Source organism: Elephas maximus, chromosome 2 (genome assembly GCF_024166365.1).
Source record: "Elephas maximus indicus isolate mEleMax1 chromosome 2, mEleMax1 primary haplotype, whole genome shotgun sequence".
In the NCBI taxonomy this organism is placed as follows: domain Eukaryota; kingdom Metazoa; phylum Chordata; class Mammalia; order Proboscidea; family Elephantidae; genus Elephas; species Elephas maximus.
The window spans coordinates 82,471,596-82,499,492 of record NC_064820.1 but is presented as its reverse complement, the minus strand read 5'-3'; the positions used below and the strand labels follow the sequence as shown (position 1 = coordinate 82,499,492).

At 37.4% G+C, this 27,897-nt stretch overlaps 1 protein-coding gene across 1 annotated transcript in view; it reads left to right on the top strand.

Moving 5' to 3' along the window:
* The window catches only part of TBCA (tubulin folding cofactor A), a 94,679-nt gene extending 78,002 nt beyond the window's left edge, over positions 1-16,677 (top strand). The window contains exons 3-4 of the mRNA XM_049866502.1: positions 12,891-12,977; positions 16,408-16,677. Coding sequence (XP_049722459.1) covers positions 12,891-12,977; positions 16,408-16,488 — 168 coding nt within the window. The 3' untranslated portion in view covers positions 16,489-16,677. The remainder of the gene's footprint in view (positions 1-12,890; positions 12,978-16,407) is intronic.
* The last annotated feature ends 11,220 nt before the right edge of the window (positions 16,678-27,897 follow it).

The window sequence follows — 27,897 nt, the reverse complement described above, 5'->3', positions numbered from 1 at the left end:
AAATCACTTGGATTCCTCTACATCAACAAAAAGAACACCGAAGAGGAAATAACCAAATCAATACCATTCACAGTAGCCCCCAAGAAGATAAGATACTTAGGAATAAATCTTACCAAGGATGTAAAAGACCTATACAAAGAAAACTACAAAGCTCTACTACAAGAAATTCAAAAGGACATACTTAAGTGGAAAAACATACCTTGCTCATGGATAGGAAGACTTAACATAGTAAAAATGTCTATTCTACCAAAAGCCATCTATACATACAATGCACTTCCGATCCAAATTCCAATGTCATTTTTTAATGTGTTGGAGAAACAAATTACCAACTTCATATGGAAGGGAAAGAAGCCTCGGATAAGTACAGCATTACTGAAAAAGAAGAAGAAAGTGGGAGGTCTCACTCTACCTGATTTCAGAACCTATTATACAGCCACAGTAGTCAAAACAGCCTGGTACTGGTACAACAACAGGCACATAGACCAATGGAACAGAATTGAGAACCCAGACATAGATCCATCCACGTATGAGCAGCTGATATTTGACAAAGGACCAGAGACAGTTAATTGGGGAAAAGATAGCCTTTTTAACAAATGGTGCTGGCATAACTGGATATCCATTTGCAAAAAAATGAAACAGGACCCATAGCTCACCCCATGCACAAAAACTAACTCCAAGTGGATCAAAGACCTAAACATAAAGACTAAAACGATAAAGATCATGGAAGAAAAAATAGGGACAACCTTAGGAGCCCTAATACAAGGCATAAACAGAATACAAAGCATTACCAGAAATGATGAAGAGAAACCCGATAACTGGGAGCTCCTAAAAATCAAACACCTATGCTCATCTAAAGACTTCACCAAAAGAGTAAAAAGACCACCTACAAACTGGGAAAGAATTTTCAGCTATGACATCTCCGACCAGCACCTGATCTCTAAAATCTACATGATTCTGTTAAATCTCAACCACAAAAAGACACAGAACCCAATCAAAAAGTGGGCAAAGGATATGAACACACATTTCACTAAAGACTATATTTAGGCAGCCAACAGATACATGAGAAAATGCTCTCGATCATTAGCCATTAGAGAAATGCAAATTAAAACTACGATGAGATTCCATCTCACACCAACAAGGCTGGCATTAATCCAAAACACACAAAATAATAAATGTTGGAGAGGCTGCGGAGAGATTGGAACTCTCATACACTGCTGGTGGGAATGTAAAATGGTACAACCACTTTGGAAGTCTATCTGGCGTTATCTTAAACAGTTAGAAATAGAACTACCATACAACCCAGAAATCCCACTCCTCAGAATATACCCTAGAGATACAAGAGCCTTCACACAAACAGATATATGCACACCCATGTTTATTGCAGCTCTGTTTACAATAGCAAAAAGTTGGAAGCAACCAAGGTGTCCATCAACGGATGAATGGGTAAATAAATTGTGGTATATTCACACAATGGAATACTACCCATCGATAAAGAACAGTGACGAATCTGTGAAACATTTCATAACATGGAGAAACCTGGAAGGCATTATGCTGAGTGAAATTAGTCAGAGGCAAAAGGACAAATATTGTATAAGACCACTATTATAAGATCTTGAGAAATAGTAAACCTGAGAAGAACACATACTTTTGTGGTTACGAGGAGGGGAGGGAGGGAGGGTGGGAGAGCGTTTTTTTATTGAATAATCAGTAGATAAGAACTGCTTTAGGTGAAGGGAAAGACAACACTCAATACATGGAAGGTTAGCTCAATTGGCCTGGACCAAAAACAAAGAAGTTTCCGGGATAAAATGAATGCTGCAAAGGTCAGCGGAGCAGTGGCGGGGGTCTGGGGAACATGGTTTGAGGGGACTTCTAAGTCAATTGGCAAAATAATTCTATTATGAAAACATTCTGCATCCCACTTTGAAATGTGGCATCTGGGGTCTTAAATGCTAACAAGTGGCCATCTAAGATGCATCAATTGGTCTCAACCCACCTGGAGCAAAGGAAAATGAAGAACACCAAGGCCACACGACAACTAAGAGCCCATGAGACAGAAAGGGCCACATGAACCAGAGACCTACATCACCCTGAGACCAGAAGAACTAATTGGTGCCTGGCCACAATCGATGACTGCCCTGACAGGGAGCACAGCAGAGGACCCCTGAGGGAGCAGGAAATCAGTGGGATGCAGACCCCAAATTCTGATAAAAAGACCAAACTTAATGGTCTGACTGAGACTAGAGGAATCCCAGCGGCCATGGTCCCCAGACCTTCTGTTGGCACAGGACAGGAACCATTCCCAAAGACAACTCATCAGACATGAAAGGGACTGGTCAGCGGGTGGGAGAGAGACGCTGATGAAGAGTGAGCTAATTATATCAGGTGGACACTTGAGATTGTGTTGGCAACTCTTGTCTGGAGGGGAAGGGGGGATGGGAGGATAGAGAGAGAGGGAAGCGGGCAAAATTCTCACGAAAGGAGAGACTGAAAGGGGTGACTCAAGAGGGGGAGAGCAAGTGGGAGTACGGAGTAAGATGTATGTAAACTCGTATGTGACAGACTGATTGGATTTGTAAACGTTCACTTGAAGCTTAATAAAAGTTTAAAAAAAAAAAACGAAAATGATGGGGGTAGGTAGAAGGGACACAGGAGGGTATTGAAAGAGCTCCCAATGGCCCAACTAAAATAACAGCAACAATATGAACTCAGTAGTATTAGATTAACCCAGAGTACATAAAAAAAAAAATTCTTTTTTTAATAAAATATATATTCACAAGTTCATATTAATAGAAACAAATGATTGAATAAGTAAATATAAATACTCCCCATTGTCATAAGAATAGGCTAACATCCCTTGCAGAAGAATCCCAAATAATTTAGGGCATAGTGGTTAAGTGCTGCAGCTGCTAACCAAAGTTCAGCAGTTCATATCCGCCAGGCTCTCCTTGGAAACTCTTTGGGGAAGTTCTACTCTGTCCTATAGGGTCCTTATGAGTTGGAATCGACTCGGCGGCACTGGGTGTTTTTTTTTTTTTTTGGTTTTGGGATCAGAGAGGTGTGGCACAAAACCCACTACTTAAACGTGGCTACTCACAGTGACTTTCTTCCAAAGAAACAGTCTGGAAGGGGGGCGGGGATGCAGGGAAGAGCACCTTTACAACAAAGACCTGAGTCATGCTGCCTCAACCAGGTGACCAAGATTAACATCAACAGTGGTAAGTCATGTGGATTTGATTTGACGGAATAGCGTTTTACCTCACCAAACCCATACACCCAGTCTCATCATGAGGAAAACATCAGATTAATCCCAAATGAAGGACATTCTTCAAAATACCTGACCAGTACTCCTCAGAATTGTCTAGCCATCACACACAAGGAAAGTTTGAGGAATTGTTACAGTTAAGAGGAGCATAAGGAGACATGACAACTAAATGTAATGATGTATCCTTGAACAGTAAAAGGATATTAAGCAAAAGCTAAGGATACCTGAATAAAATATGTACTTCAGTTCATAAAAAAAGAAACAATTAGACATCAGTAGGACTGCATCCTGTTGTGTTCCCCTAAGGTTCTTTGTAACTCTTTTTTTTTTTTTTTTTTTATTTATAACTTTTATTAAGCTTCAAGTGAACGTTTACAAATCCAATCAGTCTGTCACATATAAGTTTACATACATCTCACTCCCTACTCCCACTTACTCTCCCCGTCTTGAGTCAGCCCTTTCAGTCTCTCCTTTCTTGACAATTTTGCCGGCTTCCCTCTCTCTCTAGCCTCCCATCCCCCCTCCAGACAAGAGTTGCCAACACAATCTCAAGTGTACACCTGATATAATTAGCTCACTCTTCATCAGCGTCTCTCTCCCACCCGCTGACCAGTCCCTTTCATGTCTGATGAGTTGTCTTCAGGGATGGTTCCTGTCCTGTGTCAACAGAAGGTCTGGAGAGCATGACCGCCGGGATTCCTGCAGTCTCAGTCAGACCATTAAGTTTGGTCTTCTTATGAGAATTTGGGGTCTGCATCCCACTGCTCTCCTGCTCCCTCAGGGGTCCTCTGCTGAGCTCCCTGTCAGGGCAGTCATCGATTGTGGCCGGGCACCAACTAGTTCTTCTGGTCTCAGGATGATGTAGGTCTCTAGTTCATGTGGCCCTTTCTGTCTCTTGGGCTCTTAGTTGTCATGTGGGCTTGGTGTTCTTCATTTTCCTTTGCTCCAGGTGGGTTGAGACCAATTGCTGCATCTTAGATGGCTGCTTGCTAGCATTTAAGACCCCAGACGCCACATTTCAAAGTGGGATGCAGAATGATTTCATAATAGAATTATTTTGCCAATTGACTTAGAAGTCCCCGCAAACCATGTTCCCCAGACCCCCGCGCTTGCTCTGCTGAGCTTTGAAACATTCATTTTATCCCGGAAACTTCTTTGCTTTTGGTCCAGTCCAATTGAGCTGACCTTCCATGTATTGAGTGTTGTCTTTCCCTTCACCTAAAGCAGTTCTTATCTACTGATTAATCAATAAAAAAACCCTCTCCCACCCTCCCTCCCTCCCCCCCTCGTAACCACAAAAGTATGTGTTCTTCTCAGGTTTACTATTTCTCAAGATCTTATAATAGTGGTCTTATACAGTATTTGTCCTTTTGCCTCTGACTCATTTCGCTCAGCATAATGCCTTCCAGGTTCCTCCATGTTATGAAATGTTTCAGAGATTCGTCACTGTTCTTTATCGATGCGTAGTATTCCATTGTGTGAATATACCACAATTTATTTACCCATTCATCCGTTGATGGACACCTTGGTTGCTTCCAACTTTTTGCTATTGTAAACAGAGCTGCAATAAACATGGGTGTGCATATATCTGTTTGTATGAAGGCTCTTGTATCTCTAGGGTATATTCCGAGGAGTGGGATTTCTGGGTTGTATGGTAGTTCTATTTCTAACTGTTTAAGATAACGCCAGATAGATTTCCAAAGTGGTTGTACCATTTTACATTCCCACCAGCAGTGTATGAGAGTTCCAATCTCTCCGCAGCCTCTCCAACATTTATTATTTTGTGTTTTTTGGATTAATGCCAGCCTTGCTGGTGTGAGATGGAATCTCATCGTAGTTTTAATTTGCATTTCTCTAATGGCTAATGATCGAGAGCATTTTCTCATGTATCTGTTGGCTGCCTGAATATCTTCTTTAGAGAAATGTGTGTTCATATCCTTTGCCCACTTCTTGATTGGGTTGTTTGTCTTTTTGTGGTTGAGTTTTGACAGAATCATGTAGATTTTAGAGATCAGGCGCTGGTCGGAGATGTCATAGCTGAAAATTCTTTCCCAATCTGTAGGTGGTCTTTTTACTCTTTTGGTGAAGTCTTTAGATGAGCATAGGTGTTTGATTTTTAGGAGCTCCCAGTTATCGGGTTTCTCTTCATCATTTTTGGTAATGTTTTGTATTCTGTTTATACCTTGTATTAGGGCTCCTAGGGTTGTCCCAATTTTTTCTTCCATGATCTTTATCGTTTTAGTCTTTATGTTTAGGTCTTTGATCCACTTGGAGTTAGTTTTTGTGCATGGTGTGAGGTATGGGTCCTGTTTCATTTTTTTGCAAATGGATATCCAGTTATGCCAGCACCATTTGTTAAAAAGGCTGTCTTTTCCCCAGTTAATTGACACTGGTCCTTTGTCAAATATCAGCTGCTCATACGTGGATGGATCTATGTCTGGGTTCTCAATTCTGTTCCATTGGTCTATGTGTCTGTTGTTGTACCAATACCAGGCTGTTTTGACTACTGTGGCTGTATAATAGGTTCTGAAGTCAGGTAAGGTGAGGCCTCCCACTTTCTTCTTCTTTTTCAGTAGTGCTTTGCTTATCCGGGGCTTTTTTCCCTTCCATATGAAATTGGTGATTTGTTTCTCTATCCCCTTAAAATATGACATTGGAATTTGGATCGGAAGTGCGTTAAATGTATAGATGGCTTTTGGTAGAATAGACATTTTTACTATGTTAAGTCTTCCTATCCATGAGCAAGGTATGTTTTTCCACTTAAGTATGTCCTTTTGAATTTCTTGTAGTAGAGCTTTGTAGTTTTCTTTGTATAGGTCTTTTACATCCTTGGTAAGATTTATTCCTAAGTATCTTATCTTCTTGGGGGCTACCGTGAATGGTATTGATTTGGTTATTTCCTCTTCGGTGTTCTTTTTGTTGATGTAGAGGAATCCAAGTGATTTTTGTATGTTTATTTTATAACCTGAGACTCTGCCAAACTCTTCTATTAGTTTCAGTAGTTTTCTGGAGGATTCCTTAGGGTTTTCTGTGTATATAATCATGTCATCTGCAAATAGTGATAACTTTACTTCTTCCTTGCCAATCCGGATACCTTTTATTTCTTTGTCTAGCCTGATTGCCCTGGCTAAGACTTCCAACACGATGTTGAATAAGAGCGGTGATAAAGGGCATCCTTGTCTGGTTCCCGTTCTCAAGGGAAATGCTTTCAGGTTCTCTCCATTTAGAGTGATATTGGCTGTTGGCTTTGCATAGATGCCCTTTATTATGTTGAGGAATTTTCCTTCAATTCCTATTTTGGTAAGAGTTTTTATCATAAATGGGTGTTGGACTTTGTCAAATGCCTTTTCTGCATCAATTGATAAGATCATGTGGTTTTTGTCTTTTGTTTTATTTATGTGATGGATTACATTAATGGTTTTTCTGATATTAAACCAGCCTTGCATACCTGGTATAAATCCCACTTGATCAGGGTGAATTATTTTTTTGATGTGTTGTTGGATTCTATTGGCTAGAATTTTGTTGAGGATTTTTGCATCAATGTTCATGAGGGATATAGGTCTATAATTTTCTTTTTTTGTAATGTCTTTACCTGGTTTTGGTATCAGGGAGATGGTGGCTTCATAGAATGAGTTGGGTAGTATTCCGTCATTTTCTATGCTTTGGAATACCTTTAGTAGTAGTGGTGTTAACTCTTCTCTGAAAATTTGGTAGAACTCTGCAGTGAAGCCGTCCGGGCCAGGACTTTTTTTTGTTGGGAGTTTTTTGATTACCGTTTCAATCTCTTTTTTTGTTATGGGTCTATTTAGTTGTTCTGCTTCTGAATGTGTTAGTTTAGGTAGGTAGTGTTTTTCCAGGAATTCATCCATTTCTTCTAGGTTTTCAAATTTGTTAGAGTACAATTTTTCATAATAATCTGAAATGATTCTTTTAATTTCATTTGGTTCTGTTGTGATGTGGTCCTTCTCATTTCTTAATCGGGTTATTTGTTTCCTTTCCTGTATTTCTTTAGTCAGTCTAGCCAATGGTTTATCAATTTTGTTAATTTTTTCATAGAACCAGCTTTTGGCTTTGTTAATTCTTTCAATTGTTTTTCTGTTCTCTAATTCATTTAGTTCAGCTCTAATTTTTATTATTTGTTTTCTTCTGGTGCCTGATGGATTCTTTTGTTGCTCACTTTCTATTTGTTCAAGTTGTAGGGACAGTTCTCTGATTTTGGCTCTTTCTTCTTTTTGTATGTGTGCATTTATTGATATAAATTGACCTCTGAGCACTGCTTTTGCTGTGTCCCAGAGGTTTTGATAGGAAGTATTTTCATTCTCGTTGCTGTCTATGAATTTCCTTATTCCCTCCTTGATGTCTTCTATAACCCAGTCTTTTTTCAGGAGGGTATTGTTCATTTTCCAAGTATTTGATTTCTTTTCCCTCGTTTTTCTGTTATTGATCTCTAGTTTTATTGCCTTGTGGTCTGAGAAGATGCTTTGTAATATTTCGATGTTTTGGACTCTGCAAAGGTTTGTTTTATGACCTAATATGTGGTCTATTCTAGAGAATGTTCCATGTGCGCTAGAAAAAAAAGTATATTTTGCAGCAGTTGGGTGGAGAGTTCTGTATAAGTCAATGAGGTCAAGTTGGTTGATTGTTGTAATTAGATCTTCCGTGTCTCTGTTGAGCTTCTTACTGGATGTCCTGTCCTTCTCCGAAAGGGGTGTGTTGAAGTCTCCTACTATAATTGTGGAGGTATCTATCTCGCTTTTCAGTTTTGTTAAAATTTGATTTATATATCTTGCAGCCCTGTCATTGGGTGCGTAAATATTTAATATGGTTATGTCTTCCTGATCAATTGTCCCTTTTATCATTATATAGTGTCCTTCTTTATCCTTTGTGGTGGATTTAAGTCTAAAGTCTATTTTGTCAGAAATTAATATTGCTACTCCTCTTCTTTTTTGCTTATTGTTTGCTTGATATACTTTTTTCCATCCTTTGAGTTTTAGTTTGTTTGTGTCTCTAAGTCTAAGGTGTGTCTCTTGTAGGCAGCATATAGATGGATCGTGTTTCTTTATCCAGTCTGTGACTCTCTGTCTCTTTATTGGTGCATTTAGTCCATTTACATTCAGGGTAATTATAGATAAATAAGTTTTTAGTGCTGTCATTTTGATGCCTTTTTATGTGTGTTGTTGACAATTTCATTTTTCCACATACTTTTTTGTGCTGAGGCGTTTTTCTTAGTAAATTGTGAGATCCTCACTTTCATAGTGTTTGACTTTATGTTAGTTGAGTCGTTACGTTTTTCTTGGTTTTTGTCTTGAGTTATAGAGTTGTTATACCTTTTTGTGGTTACCTCATTATATACCCCTATTTTTCTAAGTAAAAACCTAACTTGTATTGTTCTATATCGCCTTGTATCACTCTCCATATGGCAGTTCAATGCCTCCTGTATTTAGTCCCTCTTTTTGATTATTGTGATCTTTTACCTATTGACTTCCATGATTCCCTGTTATGTGTATTTTTTTTTAATTAATCTTAATTTGTTTGTTTTTGTGATTTCCCTATTTGAGTTGATATCAGGACGTTCTGTTTTGTGACCTTGTGTTGTGCTGATATCTGATATTATTGGTTCTCTGACCAAACAATATCCTTTAGTATTTCTTGTAGCTTTGGTTTGGTTTTTGCAAATTCTCTAAACTTGTGTTTGTCTGTAAATATCTTAATTTCGCCTTCATATTTCAGAGAGAGTTTTGCTGGATATATGATCCTTGGTTGGCAGTTCTTCTCCTTCAGTGTTCTGTATATGTCGTCCCATTCCCTTCTTGCCTGCATGGTTTCTGCTGAGTAGTCAGAACATATTCTTATTGATTCTCCCTTGAAGGAAACCTTTCTTTTCTCCCTGGCTGCTTTTAAAATTTTCTGTTTATCTTTGGTTTTGGTGAGTTTGATGATAATATGTCTTGGTGTTTTTCTTTTTGGATCAATCTTAAATGGGGTTCGAAGAGCATCTTGGATAGATATCCTTTCGTCTTTCATGATGTCAGGGAAGTTTTCTGTCAGAAGTTCTTCAACTATTTTCTCTGTGTTTTCTGTCCCCCCTCCCTGTTCTGGGACTCCAATCACCCGCAGGTTATCCTTCTTGATAGAGTCCCACATAATTCTTAGGGTTTCTTCATTTTTTTTAATTCTTTTATCTGATTTTTTTTCAGCTATGTTGGTGTTGATTCCCTGGTCCTCCAGATGTCCCAGTCTGCATTCTAATTGCTCGAGTCTGCTCCTCTGACTTCCTAGTGTGTTGTCTAATTCTGTTATTTTATTGTTAATCTTTTGGATTTCTACATGTTGTCTCTCTATGGATTCTTGCAACTTATTAATTTTTCCACTATGTTCTTGAATAATCTTTTTGAGTTCTTCAACAGTTTTATCAGTGTGTTCCTTGGCTTTTTCTGCAGATATCCTAATTTCATTTGTGATATCATTAAGCATTCTGTAAATTAGTTTTTTATATTCTGTATCTGATAATTCCAAAATTGTATCTTCATTTGGGAAAGATTTTGATTCTTTTGTTTGGGGAGTTGGAGAAGCTGTCACGGTCTGCTTCTTTAAGTGGTTTGATATGGATTGTTGTCTCCGAGCCATCACTGGGAAACTAGTTTTTCCAGAAAATCCGCTAAAAAAAAACTGCAGTCAGATCCCTATCAGAGTTCTCCCTCTGGCTCAGGCTATTCAGATGTTAATGAAGCCGCCTGCGTGCAGTCCAAATCCCTGTGGGACGGTTCCCCGGCTCGGGTGCTGCTCTTTCTGCTCCAAGATCAGTCACTGCCTCCCGGGGACTTCTCCTAACGGCTGCGTCCCACGCCGCCCGTGGAACCGGCTAGTCCCCCTCCCGGGGTTAGTTCAGGGGGGTGGAGCAGGTCTCTGTGCTTGTGCCGTACCTGACTGGTATGCTGGCTCCAGGCTCTGGAAACAATTGCTGCTTCCCCGTATTAGTTCGTTCTCTGTCTCTAAATCTGTGTTTGTTGTTCAGGGTTCGTAGATTGTTATGTATGTGATCGATTCACTTGTTTTTCCGTGTCTTTGTTGTAAGAGGGATCCGAGGTAGCGTCTGCCTAGTCCGCCATCTTGGCTCCGCCTCTCCTCTTTGTAACTCTTAATCCATACCAAGATCCTGACTTAACTCCAGTTTTATCATACTTAACATTAGAATAAGCTGACAGTTAATTCAGATATTTTGAACAGAAGCACCATTCATTTGAGTAACTACCTCTCAATGGAAACACCTTGAAAGATAATTCTTATTTAGTTAGTTGAAGTATTTTGGGGGTGTCTTTACTGTATAATCACACCCTGTTGTTCTTAGTTGCTGTCGAGTCGATTCCGACTCGTAATGACCCTATAGGACAGAGTAGAACTGCCCTGTAGGATTTCTAAGGAGCTGGTGGTGGTTTTGAACACCCAGCCTTTTGGTTAGGAGCTGAGCTCTTAACCACTACTCCACCAGGGCTCCTATCACAGCTTATATACGTCTTTTAAAATTATTCCTGACAGTTGTAATTCATTGTTACAAGGCAAAGTATAGGGCTTGATGAAGATGTGGTTTATGGATTCCAAATCGTAGTCATGATTGTGTGCTTTCGGCTTCCTATGGCGTGGTCTTTTTGAAGCAATGCCAAATGTTTATTTCATGTTTCTGCTCTTAGACTGGACTGGAGGACAGGAACCTTCTCTTTTTCATTTTTGTTTTCCTGTACCTGGTGCCCTGCAGACATAGAATCTTATTGAATGAACTGGGACTGGTAATGTGGGAGAGACTGAGCTTTGGCCCTGCTTAAGTCAGGGCCCTGTTTTGATAGACTGAGGCTTCTTGCATAAGTTATTTTGAAAAGCATTGTTTGAAATTCATTTCAGTGACAACACTAAATCTTTCCCAAATAATCTTTACAAATACACATATTGGCTTATTGTGTGTTTGACCTATTTCCTTATATTTATTTCATCTTGTTTAATTCCTGTAAGCTATTCTGAAAGGAATTCCATAGAGTAGGAAATATGAATTGTTTACCCAACTTGAAATACAAATTGCTTACCCAACTGGTTTTTTCACATGTCTTCAAATTAACCTGATGCACAAAAATAAATACCTAGGTGTAGTATGATTAGCTGTGAAGTAAAGTCAGTGATCTCATATTTGAAATTTTCAACCTGTGCTGCCTTAGTAAAATTTATTGTAAGTTCAACACTAGATTTTCACCTGAGAAAATAGATGTGGGTAGAGAGCATCCTTGTATAAAAAAAAGTATATTTTTGTTTACAGTATGAGCTATGACAAAACTATTGAGGAAGGGGAGAAGGTAAGGGGACTTAACAAGTTTCTATTATAATACAGTGTGATTACCCTTAAATTACATATGCCTTTCCTTTTCATTTACTTTTTTTATGGTTTCTTTTTTTATTATTGTAATATATACATAACATGTACAATATTTTATCAATTTCTACGTGTACACTTCAGTGACACTGATTTATATTCCTCAAGCTGTGCAACCATTTCACTCTTTTTCCAAATAGCTGTCTTTTCATTTAATTTTACATTAACTAGATAATAAAGCTTAATCTTCATAAAAGTTTAGATGTTTGGTCAAAGGTGTGTGACCAAACATTATTTTTTAGAAATAAATATCTAAATTGTCTCTCTTTTTTCGAAGAATCACTGAAGGAAATAAAGCTTCCTGTTACCATAAGTAAAAGACCTACTTGAGGTTCAGTATCTGACACTAACTTATTTAGCCTCTTACTGGACTTCCCAGTCTTTAATTTGATTTTTTTTGTTTTTGTTTTATGGTTTGATATTTTATAGTCAAGCTTTGAATGATGGCTTTTAAGCACGGAAGCATCCTCCAAAATAAATACTCCTGTTTTTAATTCTGTAGTGTCGTCTTTAGGAACAATAGGCAAGAAGTTCACATTCAGAGGGGTGCCAGGTTGGTAATTTGGCTCCAACTACATGGGGAGAATAATCTCTCTCCTAAAATGAAGCACAAGGATAAGTAATAACTTTTTATGCATGATAAGCATCAAAAATATGAACCTGCTGGTCTTTGCTTTTCATTTTTCTTTACCTCTGTCTTCAGTGAGAACCTCCTGCAGTGTGCACACGATGTGATCAATAACTCAATAACTTTTTTCATGCAGTAATTATCTCCATGTGATATTATCTGAACACTGTTTTTCTTTATTACTCAAAAGATGCAGGAGATATTTATATAACCAGCTGATCCCATTTTGGATAAAGGTGCTTTGTGACAGCAGGGAAATAGTTTATTTTAAATAGCCTTTTAAAATAAATGCTCTAGGAAAAGCTTTTCCAGTTAATTTTCACTTAGCATAAGAAGGTGATTTTCAAAAAGACTTAGTTCTTAAACTGGTGCTTTTTAAAAGGTTTTATATGATAGTCTTTCTAACTTTAATACATACAATTTAAACTAAAATAACGAACCATTTGACCTCATTATTTTAACCGTAGCTTTTTTCTGATTCCCCTAAATCATTTTTAGGTGTTTACAAATATGTGAACTAAATACACATAAGCTCTGCCATCTCTGCGTGTCTCACGGACGAATCTCGATTGTCATTACAGGCAGAGATCCTGCAAGAGTCCCGGATGATGATCCCAGATTGCCAGCGCAGGCTGGAAGCTGCGTATACCGATCTTCTGCAGCTATTAGTAAGTAAAGGCTTCTTTGTCTTATGTTTTCGATTTCTTTTCCATCTTATACAGGGAAGGCCAAATTTTTAAATGTTTAATACTGAGAAGAACAAGTTGATGACAGTTTTTATTCATTTGCCCTGTGTACTAGTGTATTTTAAAATAATTAATGGAGTTTAAATTGTGTTTTGAGTTATGCCTCCAGTAAAAATACTATTTTCTAGAATGTTTATCCTATTTACTTAAACTTAGTTACATAAATACCTTTTTTGACACCTTAAGAGTGAGTAGACTATTTGAAATTTTTAAAGGTCCAAATGTTGCAAGTGAATTTGGGCCCTTCTAAAAAAGAATGTGGAGTTCTTTCAGATTCAAACCTAAATCAGTGGCGGGGTGGGGTGGGGGCTGTAATAAAGACAGTCTCCTCATATTAATTTAGAGCTAGATAAAGTGCTATTATCATACTTGCTGGTGTAAATGCCTGGTGTTACAGTAGCAGAATCATTTTATAATTGACTCTAAGAATAAGTAGAAGTTCTATTATTTCTTTCTTAGTAGAAATAAAAGTATAGTACTATACATACAAGGCAATTGGCAGTTACTATTTGCTGGTAACCTGAAATGAGTTCTAACATTTACTTTACTAATCTCATTTTGTGTTTCTGTTTCTTGAGTTAATCCAAATTACTAGCTACATAGCTCTCTTCCTGTTTCATAGGTGTTTCCCTATGTAACAAAAATGATGTAAGGCTTTTTCAGTATGACCACGTGTTTTCTTTGAAAGAGAATCAAATTTGTTTTTCCATCATTAGAATTAAATCTATAGAAAGAGAAATACTCACATTTTACATTAACTTGGACACAGAACACCTATTTTTCTATAGAAATCTTTAAAGATGGGATAACTCTTCTCGACAGCCAAAAAAAGAAGCCATGGGTTTGAAATAAAAGATAGCTAAAGTGGGAAATAATTATTATTGTTAAAATACTACCTAAGAAAGGAGGCACCATTTTTATTTCCTGACAATTTAAATGCTTTTTTGCTGTCATGCATCAAGTAGCTAAGAAATTGCTTAAAAGAAAATAACTATCTTTGTACATAAGGTGATATATTTGTATGTAAGATTGTTTCCAACAATATCTCTGCCCTCAAAATGCTTATGTGTAACTGATAGAGAACAAAGATGTGTTTAGGTATAACGTAGAGGTTTAAGAAATTCTTGCCTGTAGTATGAATTAAATAAATTCTCAGTCCTTTTGCTTTAAATTTTCATATTGTCTACACACACCCACACATACTTTATTCTCTCTATTCTGTAACTACTTGTATATCTCTGTCTTTTCTTAACATGACATAAACTGATAAACTACTGGCCATAGCCTTATTTAAAAAGCAAACAAAATTTCCTAAACACAGTACTTCAGATGATATTATTTCAGTTGTCTGTTACCATTGCAGTATATTAGTAAAAGTTTCCTGTATATCAATATCATGGAAAAACTCAATCTTTAAATATCAGAAATGAAAGTGTCTTTGTATATAGGTTATGTAATACTGTTAACAGGCAGACAATTCACCTTTCTAATTTGAAGATTGTAGTTAAGTCTAGTGTGACACCAGTAGCCTTCTTTGTTATCGTGAGTAGTTGGAGGATTATTTTGGCCTGAATATTATCACATATGTAGCATGTTAATACATAATCATTTTTTACTTTTAGTCCGTTATTAGTAATAATCCCTTTTGTATGATGATGTGTTGACAAAATGAGAGTGAAAATAATTTAAAATGTTTTTGATGTTTTTATTTACTTGATACTGATAGTTTTAGTTTACCATGCTATTCAGTTTTCGTATGAGAATATACTATATTTAAGAAACAAAACCAACATGGATGAACCTGGAGGACACTATCCTGAGTGAAATAAGTCAGTCACAAAAGGACAAATATCAAATGAGACAACTGTTATAAAAAGTCAAGAAAAGGTTTACACACAGACAGAAATATGCTCAAAATGTTTATATGGTTACCAGGGAAGGAAGGGGGAGGGAGGAGGGAAAATTACTAGCTGGATAGCAGACACGTGTTAACTTTGGCGAAGGGAAAGACAATATACAATATGGGGGAAGTCAGCACAACATGACCAAGGCAAAGGCAGACGCCAAGAGGCACGCAGAAGTGAAAGACACAATGGTAAACAACATTACATATACAATCCTGCAACACCAGTAACAACAAACAGTAATTTATGGGTGTATACATAGGTAGCTCTGTAAGCTGAACAGATGTGGATGGCTTATGGGAATACACCCATATGTCTATATAGTTTTGACAGTGGATATTTCTACATACATATTAGTATGTGTTTCAAATATATCCATGTATAATAGAGCACACAGGGGGCACAGTCATGAAAACTTCTTAGCCATGACCAAACACCTCAAGAGACTATGTTACTGGGCTTGAGGGCTAGGGACCATAGTCTTGGGGAACATCTAGGTCAGTTGGCGTAGCATAGTCTGTAAAGACAATGTTCTACATTGTACTCTGATGAGTAGCATTGGGGTCTTAAAAGCTTGCGAGCAGCCATCTAAGAAGCAACTATTGGTCTCTCCGTGCCCAGAGCAAAGAAGAGTGAAGAAAACCAAACACTGAAGGAAACAATTAGTCCATAAGACGAATGGACCACATGAACTACAGCCTCCACTAGCCTGAGCCCAGAAGAACTAGATGGTGCCCAGTTAACCACTATCAACCTTTCTGACCAGGACCACAATAGAAGGTCCTGGACAGAGTGGGAAAAAATGTAGAACAAAATTCAAATCCATAAAAGAAAGAATATAAAAGACCAGACTTAATGATCTGATAGAGACCTGTGGAACCCCCCAAGACTATGACTCTTAGACACCCTTCAAACGTGGAACTGAACCCATCCCAGAGATCACCTCTCAGCCAAACATTAGGCAGGCATATAGAGTGAACAGTTACACCAGTGAGGAATGTGCCCCTCAGAATATTCATCTATATGAGACCAAAAGGGGTAGCATTTGCTCAGAAACAAATGTCAGAAGGCAAGAAGGGGAAGGAAAGCCTGGCGCATGGGAGAGACCCAGGGTGGAACTTGGGAGAATGCTTGACACATCGAAGGGATTGCAACTAATGTTACAAAAAAATCTACAAATAAATTGTTGATGGGCAGCGAATTTGTTGTGTGTACTTTAACCTAAACCACAATAAAATGTTCAAAAAAAAGAACCTGATATTTCTTCCTTTCCTGTGAAGAACAAACAGAACCGTGGGAAACCTGTGTAATTATATTAAGATGAGGCTTAGGATATTTTTTCTTTTAATTTTTGAGCTGTTTACATTGGTGGTATGTAATATTTGAGTAAAAACGAAATACTGATATTTGAGAGAGATACACTTACTTTTTATTACATTTCATTTCAGGAAAGTGAAAAAGAGTTGGAAGAAGCTGAGGAATATAAAGAAGCACGTACAGTACTGGATTCAGTGAAATTAGAAGCCTGAAATTTTTCTCTATGGGGTTTTTTTGCATTAAATTCTGGGATCCATTCCACAGTTCATTATTTTTGACCACTGCTATATGTTCAAGTAGAATGAGAATGTGATTCTTCTTATGCGTTTGCGTATATTTTCTTTGCCTAATTTAAGGTGTCAAATGAGTTCGTCCAATAAAATTGTTAATTTCATACTTTACAGAATATTTTTAGTTGACCTTTTATTATTAAATCATATAGACATTTTTGGCAGAAAATATCTGTTAAGCTCTATTTGAAGTCTAGATATTTTGCTTTATAAGCATCATTTATGTAAAAATAGCATGGGGGCAGTGTCTGACCACCTCCCTCCTCGAAAGGGAGAAGGAGAATCAAGATCAACAGCTCCAGGCTGATTTCTTTGAGGTGGAGGTCAGACACACCTCCTCTATCCCCTGTCTTTACCTATTCTGATGCCAACCATCCCTGCCACGGCACTCTCTACTTCTCTGCTTGGTTCAATTATTCATTGGAATGGCCACACAGAACTCACAGACAATACTCATGATTATGGGGTTTATGAGGGGAGTAACAGTTACAATTTAGGTTAAGGAACACTCAGGATGTAATGCTGCCATCAGGACAGCCTCTTCCTAGCCGTGCTCAAAAGCATGCCTCTCCTTGGCCTCGACCTCACCCAAAAGCACTCCGCTTTCTCTGTCCATGGGCCAGGAAGCCCACTGTGCCAGCTCCTGCCGGACTCTCCTGCCACCATTTCTTGCCATCTTCTGTGTTACAGTTCTCTGTCTCCTGGGTCCAGGAGCTTCTCAGCGCAGGGATCCAGGGTCCAAAGGATGCACTCACTATGAGCCAGAATCGACACAATGGCAATTGGGAGGTTTTTTGTTTGTTCTTATGGTTGGTCTGATTTTGAAAGTTAAAAATGATCACTAGAAGCCGTAACATATATTTACTGAATCTGTCAGAAAAATTAGGAAAAGGAAAAATAATACTATTCTGATGTTATTTCTAAAGACTAATCTGGTATTACATAGCACAAAATGTATTATATTTATAAAATAAATTCTGTATACATGCAGAAAATTATCAGAGAATAACATAATTTTTAAATTGGAATGTCATCTCAAAACATACTACATGTCATTTTAAAAGCATTTAAGGTAGTGAGTAAGAGGAAGAGTCGAGGAAATAAAAATTTAAGTATAAAACTTGATACTAAGGTGTTGAGATTTAGAGATTTGATGACCAGGGGAATTGAAACTCTTTTGATTATTTTGAGGTCAGTATCAAGCACCAGAACAGCTCAGATTTTTCTTTTTTGTATATTTAATTTTCCAAATAGGATTTAATTTGAAGAAAGTATCTTACTGTTAAAAATAAATAAATAGATAAACTACTATCTCAGTTCCACCTCTGCCTAATACGTAAGTACAGAACATCAAAAATAAATATTAGTCCCTCCAGAGAAAAGTAATCCTGAAGTGGGAGTTTTACATCCAGGATCTAATTCTTGGATGCTGAAAAATTATTTTCTTCTCAAAAAGCCTGAAAAAGAAGAAATCAACAAGGTAAATAAAAAGAAATATAACCCCCCAAAAAACAAAAAAAGTTTCCAAGTTTTCCAAAGAGCGTCTGGCAAATTCCAACTGCTGACCTCTTCGTTAGCAGCCATAGCACTTAACCACTACACCACCAGGGTTTCTAAAAAGAAATACACGTTTAGAGAATTCCTATCCCAACTGTAGATTTTATACTGAATCTCTCTTTAGATACTGATGAGAGGTAGCAAGAAGCTTAACATTCTGTGAAGACTTTATTTCTGGTAATTTTTGACATGTTCCATTTTTATTTTCATGGCCATTAAGCACGTTAAACTAACAGCAGTTGTACTCGAACTCCACATTAACTTATTTCTAAGCTTTTATTTAAAACCTTACATCTGTTCAGCAATAGGTAAAGATTCCCAAAAGTAGTGTTTTATTTTTCTCCTTGCCCCAACACCTGACCCCCAACCAACGTATGTAGTAGTTGCTCAGTAAACATTTGTAGGAGTGAAAAGCAAGAGCACCTCTAACCTCAGGTGTGAGAGAAAGAATGCTATGAGAAATTCCATTAGACGGTGAGACCTGTGAGAGCTGGAACTCAGCGGGTCTGCCTTGTTTTTCCAAGTCTCACAGGTTTTCACCTTCAAGAGAGTGCAGTCTTACCGCTTTTCTGTCCCTCGTTTTCGTGGAGTTTTCCTTCTCTGACAGATTTCTGCCTTACACAGTCTTAGTCGCCTAGTGCTGCTGTAACAAATACCACAAGTGGATGGCTGTAACAAAGAGAAGTTTATTCTCTCATAGTCCAGTAGGCTAGAAGTCTGAATTCAGGGCACCGGCTCCAGGGGAAGGCTTTCTCTGTCATCTCTGGAGGAAGGTCCTTGTCATCAGTTTTCCCTTGGTTTGGGAGCATCTCAGTGCAGGAATCTAAGGACATGCTTTGCTCCAGGCGTTGCTTTCTTAGTGGTATGAGGTCCCCAAGTCTCTCTGCTCACTTCTCTCTTTATATCTTAAAAGAGTTTGGCTTAAGACTGTCTAATCTTGTAGATCTCATCAATATAACTGCCACTAATGCACCTCATTAACATCACATGGGGAAATCACATCAGATGACAAAATGGTAGACAATCATACAACACTGGGAATCATGACATAGCCAAGTTGGCAGATATTTTGGGGGGACACAATTCAATCCATGACACACAGGTTCTGGCTTTTGCAGGTTTTACTGTATTACAAACACTTAATACTGTGCTTTTCAAATAGTCCTGACCACAAACCACAATAAGAAACATTTCCCGTTGTGACACAGTACATATATATGGGGTATATTTGTACACATAAAACAACATGTATCCTTACTATGTGCAGTTCCTTTGTTGTTTTCTATTCTGATTCATTTTTTAAATGGTGATCGTGACTACTCGTTAATTTTACCACCTAATAATGGGTTGTGAAATATGCTGCCCTGAGCACAGAAGGTTAAGGGAAATCAAAAGGTTGGAGGTTCGCATCCACTCAGAGGCACCTTGGAAGAAAGGTCTGAGTGATCTACTTCTGAAAGATCACAACCATTAAGAACCCTCTAGTGCACAGTTCTACTCTGAAACACTTGGGGTCACCATGATTCAGAATCAACTTGACAACTGTGTTTGTTTGTTAATACAATAATATGAAATTCTATTTTTTAAAAATTCTACATGTATTCAACTTCTAAGATATCAGGTAGTTGTCTCATCATGTGCAATATTTATGCACCATGGCTATAAAGTGTTATGGCAAAATGTAATCACTTAACATTTGTAATCTGCCCTTAATACTTGCACAGACTAATACAATGGCATCCATAGGGAAGACAGGGAAAGAGAAGACTGATAAGTGACAGAAGTAATAAACCTTTCTTTTCTGTATTTTTCAGTACAGTAAAGGGCACATCATTTCTAAGAATGTGCGTAGAATAAAGATACAGAGACATAAGATGTAGAATGAATAAAGTGGCCAAATCCAAGCTGGTTTTCATGCCATTGAGAGCATAACCAAGTCCTCACATCTCCACTGGGACGTTCTTGGCTAGTGGAGATATCAGTCCTAGTAAATCAAAGTACACCCTCAATGTTCCTGGACAAGGGCTTCCTGGCTGGGCTTCGGGGGTATTTACATTTCTGGATGGATATTAACATCCCAAGATCTAGGTTTTCCTTTCTTTACCCTATTTTGTTACATGGATACATTATGTAAACAATTCCTTGGGAAGGAAGGAAACTTGTGGGGAGGAATTAAAAAAAGAAAAAAAAAACCACTGCTAAAATAACCACATGTTGATTTTATGAGTAATGAAACTGGTTAATATAATGTTCACTTAACTCTTCTCAACTTTCTGGTCAGCAACATTCAAAACCCGGTGTTTAAAAATTATCTCCATGCCTATACCTGTGCACTGAATCACTTCCAAATTGAGCAGTCAAACCTGGTTAATCTAAATCACTTTGCAAACTTCATTACATTACTTGGCTTTTTAAAAATCCTATCAAATTTAATAAGAACATATCCTACAGCTGGTTATCACTTAAATCTTATTATTTGGTCATTTAGATAAACCGAGGACAGATTGATCCATTCTTTGATGGAGAGTTAGAGCCTTTAAATGTCAGTATAAACTTGACATGTATGTGAGAGCAAGAGCTGTGAGGCATTTGGCATTAAAGGGTTAATCAGATAATTTAGTCCTTGAAGCTCTTTTGAGTGCTTTAGCTGGAAAGAAATTGAATGGTTTAGAAATGGTATACTTTGAAACAAGTTATAAGTATTAGTGTACTTGAAATTTTCAAGAGTGCTTCATAAAAATCTACATTGCACTCCACTGAATAGTCTTATTGCTCTTGCAATATAAGAGGTATGTGTTCACATCCTGGATAGTTACACAGAAAAGTATAATTAATTTAAATTACAGTAGACCTGCACCTTTCTTGTATTTTGTGCTTTCTATTGGCTGCTGGATAGTTAAAGTCCTTCCAAAGTCTTAAGGGAAAATATTTTCAATATATCACAAGAGCTTAATATTTTTAGTGCAGAAAGCGCTCTTCCAAATTAATAAGAAAAAAATAGCATCCCGTTCTAAAACAAAGGGTAGAAATAGGCAGTTCACCAAAGGAGGAATGCAAATGAATAGCTGCTTTTAAAATGCTCAACTTCAGTAGTAATCAATGAAATCTAAATTTTAAAAACAATGAAGCAAAATTTTTAAAGATGAATGCCTGTTGGCTAAGTGTGATTAAAGTACTGGCCAATGAGATTAGATAAGATTAGATAAGAGGATGAAATTATATCATTATATGCAGATGATAAGATAGAAACCAGGAAAGCACAGAAAATCATCTGCAAAATAATTAGTGGCAATGAGGAAATTAAAGTGGGTAATTGCAAAATAAATGTATACAACACAAAAGCTTTATGATCTGCCAAAAAAATAAGCAAATATAATGGAAGAAAAGATCCTTCTGAGGGTCATCGAAGAAGACAGTTTAAAAAATGGCTTGTGCTGGATAAGGAGAGCGAATATTGTCAAAATGTGGTTTCTCCCATTGTGAGTGAAACAGCACAGCAGGGCTTAGGGGGAGTGAGAGAATTTGAGGCAATAACTGTAAAATCTATTTTTTAAAAGAAAAACAATCAAGAATAGCTGGGGGAGGGGTATGATAAGGATAGTGATGAGGAGCTAGCTCTGCTGATTATTAAAACTTTGTCAACTTATAATAATTATAGTAAAAGAATACCAGATCAAAGCGAATAGAGTCCAGAAGCAAACCCAAATATATATATGGGAATTTAGTACAAGATAAAGGATATTTCAGATTCCTGAGAAGAAGACAGATTATTCAATAAGTCACTGGGATAACTGGCTAAGCATTTCAGAAAAAAATAAAGCTGGGTCTCTATCTCTCAGCAAAATATCAAATAAGTCAAAATTTTAAATATAAAAAGAAAAAAGCTAGAAAAGAAATCGGTAAAACTAAAAGATTAACGAAGACTTTTTGAATTGATATTATCCAGTGAAGGCATAGGGAAATAGGAAATTTAATGCACTTTTGGTGGGAATATTTTAAAGATGGCAAATTCTCCACCAATTGATATAAATTTAATGCAGCAAGTATCAAAACTATAGAGATATAAAAAAAGAAGTGGTGAGACTACCCAAAAGCACCTTGAAAACAGACTTGGTGAGAAAAGGGGATAAATGTAGGAGGCATTACAATTAGATTGCCTTTAAAACAGTGAAACTGGCCTAAAAATTTTTATTGTACTTTAAGTGGAAGTCTACAATTTGGGTCAGTTTCTCATACAAAAACTTAGACACATAATGTTATGTGACCCTGGTTGCTCTCTCTGCAATGTGACAGCACACTCCTTCTCTCCACCCTGTATTTCCCATGTCCATTCATCCAGCTCCTGTCCCTCTCTGCCTTCTCATCTCACCTCTGGACAGGAGCGGCCCACATAGTCTCATGTGTCTACTTGAGCTAAGAAGCACCCTGCTCACCAGTAACATTTTATGTCTCATAGGCCAGTCTAATCTTTGTATGAAGGGTTGGCTTTGGGAATGGTTTTTTAGTTTTGGGCTAATAGAGAGTCCAGGGGCCATGACCTCTGGGGTCCCTCCAGTCTCGGACCATTAAGTCTGGTCTTTTTACTAGAATTTGAGGTCTCCATCCCACTTTTCTCCTGCTCCATTAGGGATTCTCTGTTGTGATCCCTGTCAGGGCATTCATTGGTAGCCAGGCACCCTCTAGTTCTTCTGGCCTCAGGCCGATGGAGTCTCTGGTTTGTGTGGTCCTTTCCTGTCTCTTGGGCTTATGTTTTCCTTATATCTTTGGTGGTCTTCATTCTCCTTTGCTCCAGGTGGATCGAGACCAATTGATGCATCTTAGATGGCCGCTCGCTAGATTTTAAGACCCCAGACTTCACTCACCAAAGTGGGATGCGGAATATTTTTCTCAATATATTTTGTTATGCCAATTGACCTAGATGTCCCCTGAGACCATGGTCCCCAGATCCCTGCCCCTGCTACTCTGTGTCTTGAAGTATTTGGTCGTGTTCAGGAAAATTCTTAGCTTTTGGATTAGTCCAGTTGTGCTGACTTCCCCTGTATTGTGTGTTGTCCTTCCCTTCACCTAACATAATTATCGTCTACTATGTAATTAACTAGTGAATATCCCCTCCCTCCCTCCCCACCCTCATAACCATCAAAGAATGTTTTCTTCTATGTTTAAACCTTTTATAAAGTTCTTATAATAGTGGTCTTATACAATATTTGTCCTTTTGCAACTGACTCAGCATAATGCCTTCCAGATTCATCCATGTTATGAGATGTTTCACAGGTTCATCGATGTTCTTAATGGTTCCGTAGTATTCCATTCTGTGAATATACCATAATTTGTTTAGCCATTCATCCGTTGATGGACGCCTTGGTTGTTTCCATCTTTTTGCTGTTACAAACAGTACTGCAATGAACATGGGTGTGCAAGTATCTATTCATGGGACAGCTTGATGGCTCTTACTTCTCTAGGATATATTCCAAGAAGTAAGATGGCTGGATCGTATGGTAGTTCTATTTCTAGCTTTTTAAGGAAGCGCCAAATCAATTTCCAAAGTGGTTGTACCATTTTACATTCCCATCAGCAGTGTGTAAGTGTTCCAGTCTCTCCACAACCTCTCCAACATTTATTATTTTGTGTTTTTTGGGTTAATGCCAGCCTTGTTAGAGTGAGATGGAATCTCATTGTAGTTTTGATTTGCATTTCTCTAAAAGCTAATAATCATGAGCATTTCCTCATGTATCTGTTAGCTGCCTGAATGTCTTCTTTGATGAAGTGCGTGTTCATATCCTTTGCCCGTTTTTTGATTGGGTTATTTGTCTTTTTGTTGTTGAGGTTTTTGCAGTATCTTGTAGATTTTAGAGATTAGATGCTGATTGGATTTGTCATAGCCAAAGCTTTTTCCCCAGTCTATAGGTAATCTTTTTACTCTTTTGCTGAAGTCTTTGGATGAGCATAGGTGTTAGATTTTTAGGAGCCCCAGTTATCTACTTTCTCTTCTAATGTTTGTGCATTGTTAGTAATGTTTTGTATACTGTTTATGCCATGTATTAGGGCTCCTAGCATTGTCCCTATTTTTTCTTCCATGATCTTTATCATTTTAGATTTTATATTTAGGTCTTTGATCCATTTTGAGTTCGTTTTTGTGCATGGTGTGTGGCATGGGTCTTGTTTCATTTTTTTGCAGATGGATATCCAGTTATGCCAGCACCATTTGTTAAAGAGACTATCTTTTCCCCATTTAGTAGACTTTGGGCCTTTGTCAAATATCAGCTGCTCGTAGGTGGATGAATTTATGTCTGGATTCTCAATTCTGTTCCATTGGTCTATGTACCTGTTGTTATACCAGTGCCAGGCTGTTTTGACTACTGTGGCAATATAGTAGTTTCTAAAATCAGGTAGTGTGAGGCCCCCCCACTTTGTTCTTTTTTTTCAGTAATGCTTTACTTATCTGAAATGCTTTACTTATCTTCCCTTTCCATATGAAGTTTGTGATTTGTTTCTCCATCTCAGTAAAAAATATCGTTGGAATTTGGATCAAAATTGTATTGTATCTATAGATCACTTTGGGTAGAACAGACATTTTCATGATATTGAATCTTCCTATCCACGAGCAAGGTATGTTTTTCCACTTATGTAGGTCTCTTTTGGTTTCTTGCAGTAGTGTCTTGTAATTTTCCTTGTATAGGTCCTTCATGTCTCTGGTTAGATTTATTCCTAAGTATTTTATCTTCTTGGGGGCTATTGTAAATGGTATTGATTTGGTGATTTCCTCTTTGATGTTCTTTTTGTTGTTGTAGAGGAATGCAACTGATTTTTGTATGTTTATCTTGTATGCTGATACTTTGCTGAACTCTTCAATGAATTCCAGTAGTTTTCTTGTGGATTCTTTATGGTTTTCTGTGTATTAGATCATATCATCTGCCAATAGAGATACTTTTACTTCTTCTTTACCAATTTGGATGAGCTTTATTTGTTTTTCTAGGAACCTGGCATAAATTTAAACTGTCAGTCAGAATAGACTAGAAAATCTAAACCAGGCTCAAGTACGTATCAATACAGGTCTGATAAAGATGGCATCTCAAGTCAATGGCAAAAGGGTTGATAATTCAATAAGTGAAACTGGGAAAATTGTTTACCTATTGAGAAACATAAAAATAGATTTCTCTATCACTCCACACAACAAAATAAAGCTTAATGATTTAAAGAATTAAAATTCATGCAATAAATATTTATTGAGTCTGTACTCTGCCAGGCACTATTCTGGTACTGGGATGCAATGATGAGCAAGACAAAGATCTTTGCTCTTGAGAAGCATGCAACAAATGGGAGTTAACAAACAATAAACAATCATGAAAATATCAGTAATATGTCCTGTGCATAGAATTAAAACAAGATAGTGTGACAGAGAGCAACTGAACAAGCAGGGAAGACCTCTCTGAAGAGGTGACATTTAAGCTGAGCTCTGAATCAGAAACTGAACAAAGACAGGTGCATTCCAACCAAAGAGAATAGCTAGTGTCATGCCTATGATAAGAAGCAACTAGAGGAGTCCCAAGAAAAGAAAAGAGACTAGTAGAACTAGTGCTAAGCGAGTGATGGAGAAAGTAGTAGACAAACTTGTAGGGCTTTGTAAGCCAAGGAAAGAAATTTAGGTTTTATTTTAATGTGATGCCACAAAGATTTTAAGCAGGGGAATGACAGGATATAATTAGCATTGTTTAAACACCATTCTCGTTGCTCAGAGGGGACCGCATCATAGGAGGCAAAGGTAAAAGAAGAGATACTCTACTGTAATAGTACAGAGTTAAATGTAAAAAATAAAATCATTTTAAAAAACTAATGATATTTTAGTTAATATTTAGTTGATCTTGGAATAGAAAATGAATTTCTAAGCATACAAAGAAGATACATAGATTTTGCTAAACAAAAGTTGTAAATCTCTATTTTTCAAAATAAAACTAAATTACGTGTAAACACCAAACTGGGAAATATATTTTCTATATATGCAAGTGTGATGGTTAATTTTATGTTTCAACTTGGCTAGGCTATGATGCCCACTTGTTTGGTAAAACACTAGTTGCTTTTATAACTACTTGTGATTAAATCTGTTGGTTTCAAGTAAATTGGATTACATTCCATAATGTAGGCAGACCTCAGTCAATCCGTTAAAGGCCTAAAGAGCGAATAGGGAGTTTCCCTTGAGTGTGTTCTGCCTCTAGACTATAGCAAGACGTTTTACCAGAACACTCTTACTCTTCACTCTTCTTGTCACCAGATCTGTGGATCTGGAAGACAAGCCTGCAGGAGTCTCCAGCCTATTGCCTGACCTACAGAGTTTGGACTTGCCAGCCCCCACAATCTTGAAGTAAATCTCTCTCTCCAAAATGCCAACAAAATAAAACCTGCTGGCAAAGCAAAGCAAAAAAAAGAAAGCCACCAAAAGGTGAATATTTTTAATATATTATCAAGTTTTTATGGCCCAACCTGGATCAAGAAGGTAGGCACCACAGCTTCTGCTTCCCCCATTGGCAATTGGCTCTGACCAAATAAGTCTCCCAGGGTGTGGGGATCTACCCTGATGAGGGGAGAGGAGAGCTTGAGATGAAATTTTGAAGTGGACTCAGACCGACTTAATTATCTTGAACTGACTGATCAATCATAAGAGCAGGACAAATATTCTACACGTATCCGGATTAAGGTGTCTTCCAGAATGTAGGCTGCAGAATCAGAGATAGAATTAAGGGCGGTTTTAAAGATAAAAGTCTACTTATTCATTAAAAAAAATTTTTTAAAAGTAGTTCTTACAAAAGAAAAATAAGCTCTTATAAATCAATAAGAAAAAGGCAAACATCTTATTAGAAGTGATGAGCAAATGACCTGAATAGGCAATACATAAAAAGGAGACGTACAAATGTCCAACAATACATAAACATTTATTTTCAACCTCATAAAGAAATGAAAATTTGAATGAGACCCCTGTCCAACTAATTTTGACAAGGATTTTCAAAAATGCTTATAAAGATGGCAAATTTTGGAGTGACACACTCGTAATATACTGCTGGTAGAAGCAGAAATAAATACAACCTTTCTAGAGAACAAATAGGCACTAAGAATGTAAAAATTCTTAAATGTGCATTCCCTAAAACTGTTATGTAAAAAAACTAATAATAAACTTTACAATAAGTGATTCAGGCTGATAAAGCTAAACCCACTGATTGATTTTAATATCACTAAAAAAAATTTGGAAGACAGCTACCTGGCCAACCAACTGGTAGAGATCCATATAAGTGTCTATTCTAAAGAAAGGTGATCCAATGGAATGCGAAAATTATTGAACAATATCATTAATATGACATGCAAGTAAAATTGTGCTGAAGATAATTCAAAATGGCTACAGCACTACACTGAAAGGGAACTGCCAGAAATCCAAGCTGGATTCAGAAGAGGACACAGAATGAGGGATATCAGTGCCGATATTAGATAGATCTTGGCTGAAAGCAGAGAACGCCAGAAAGATGTTTACCTGTGTTTTACTGACTATGCAAAGGCATTCAACTGTGTGGATCATAACAAATTATGGATAACATTGTGAATTCCATTGTGAGTGGAATTCCAGAACACTTAATTGTGCTCATGTGGAAGCTGTACTTAGACCAAGAGGCAGTCGTTTGAAGAACAAGAGGATACTGCATGGTTTAAAGTCAGGAAGGGTGTGCATCATGGTTGTATCCTTTCAGCATATTTATTCTATCTGTATGCTGAGCAAATAATCTGAGAAGCTGG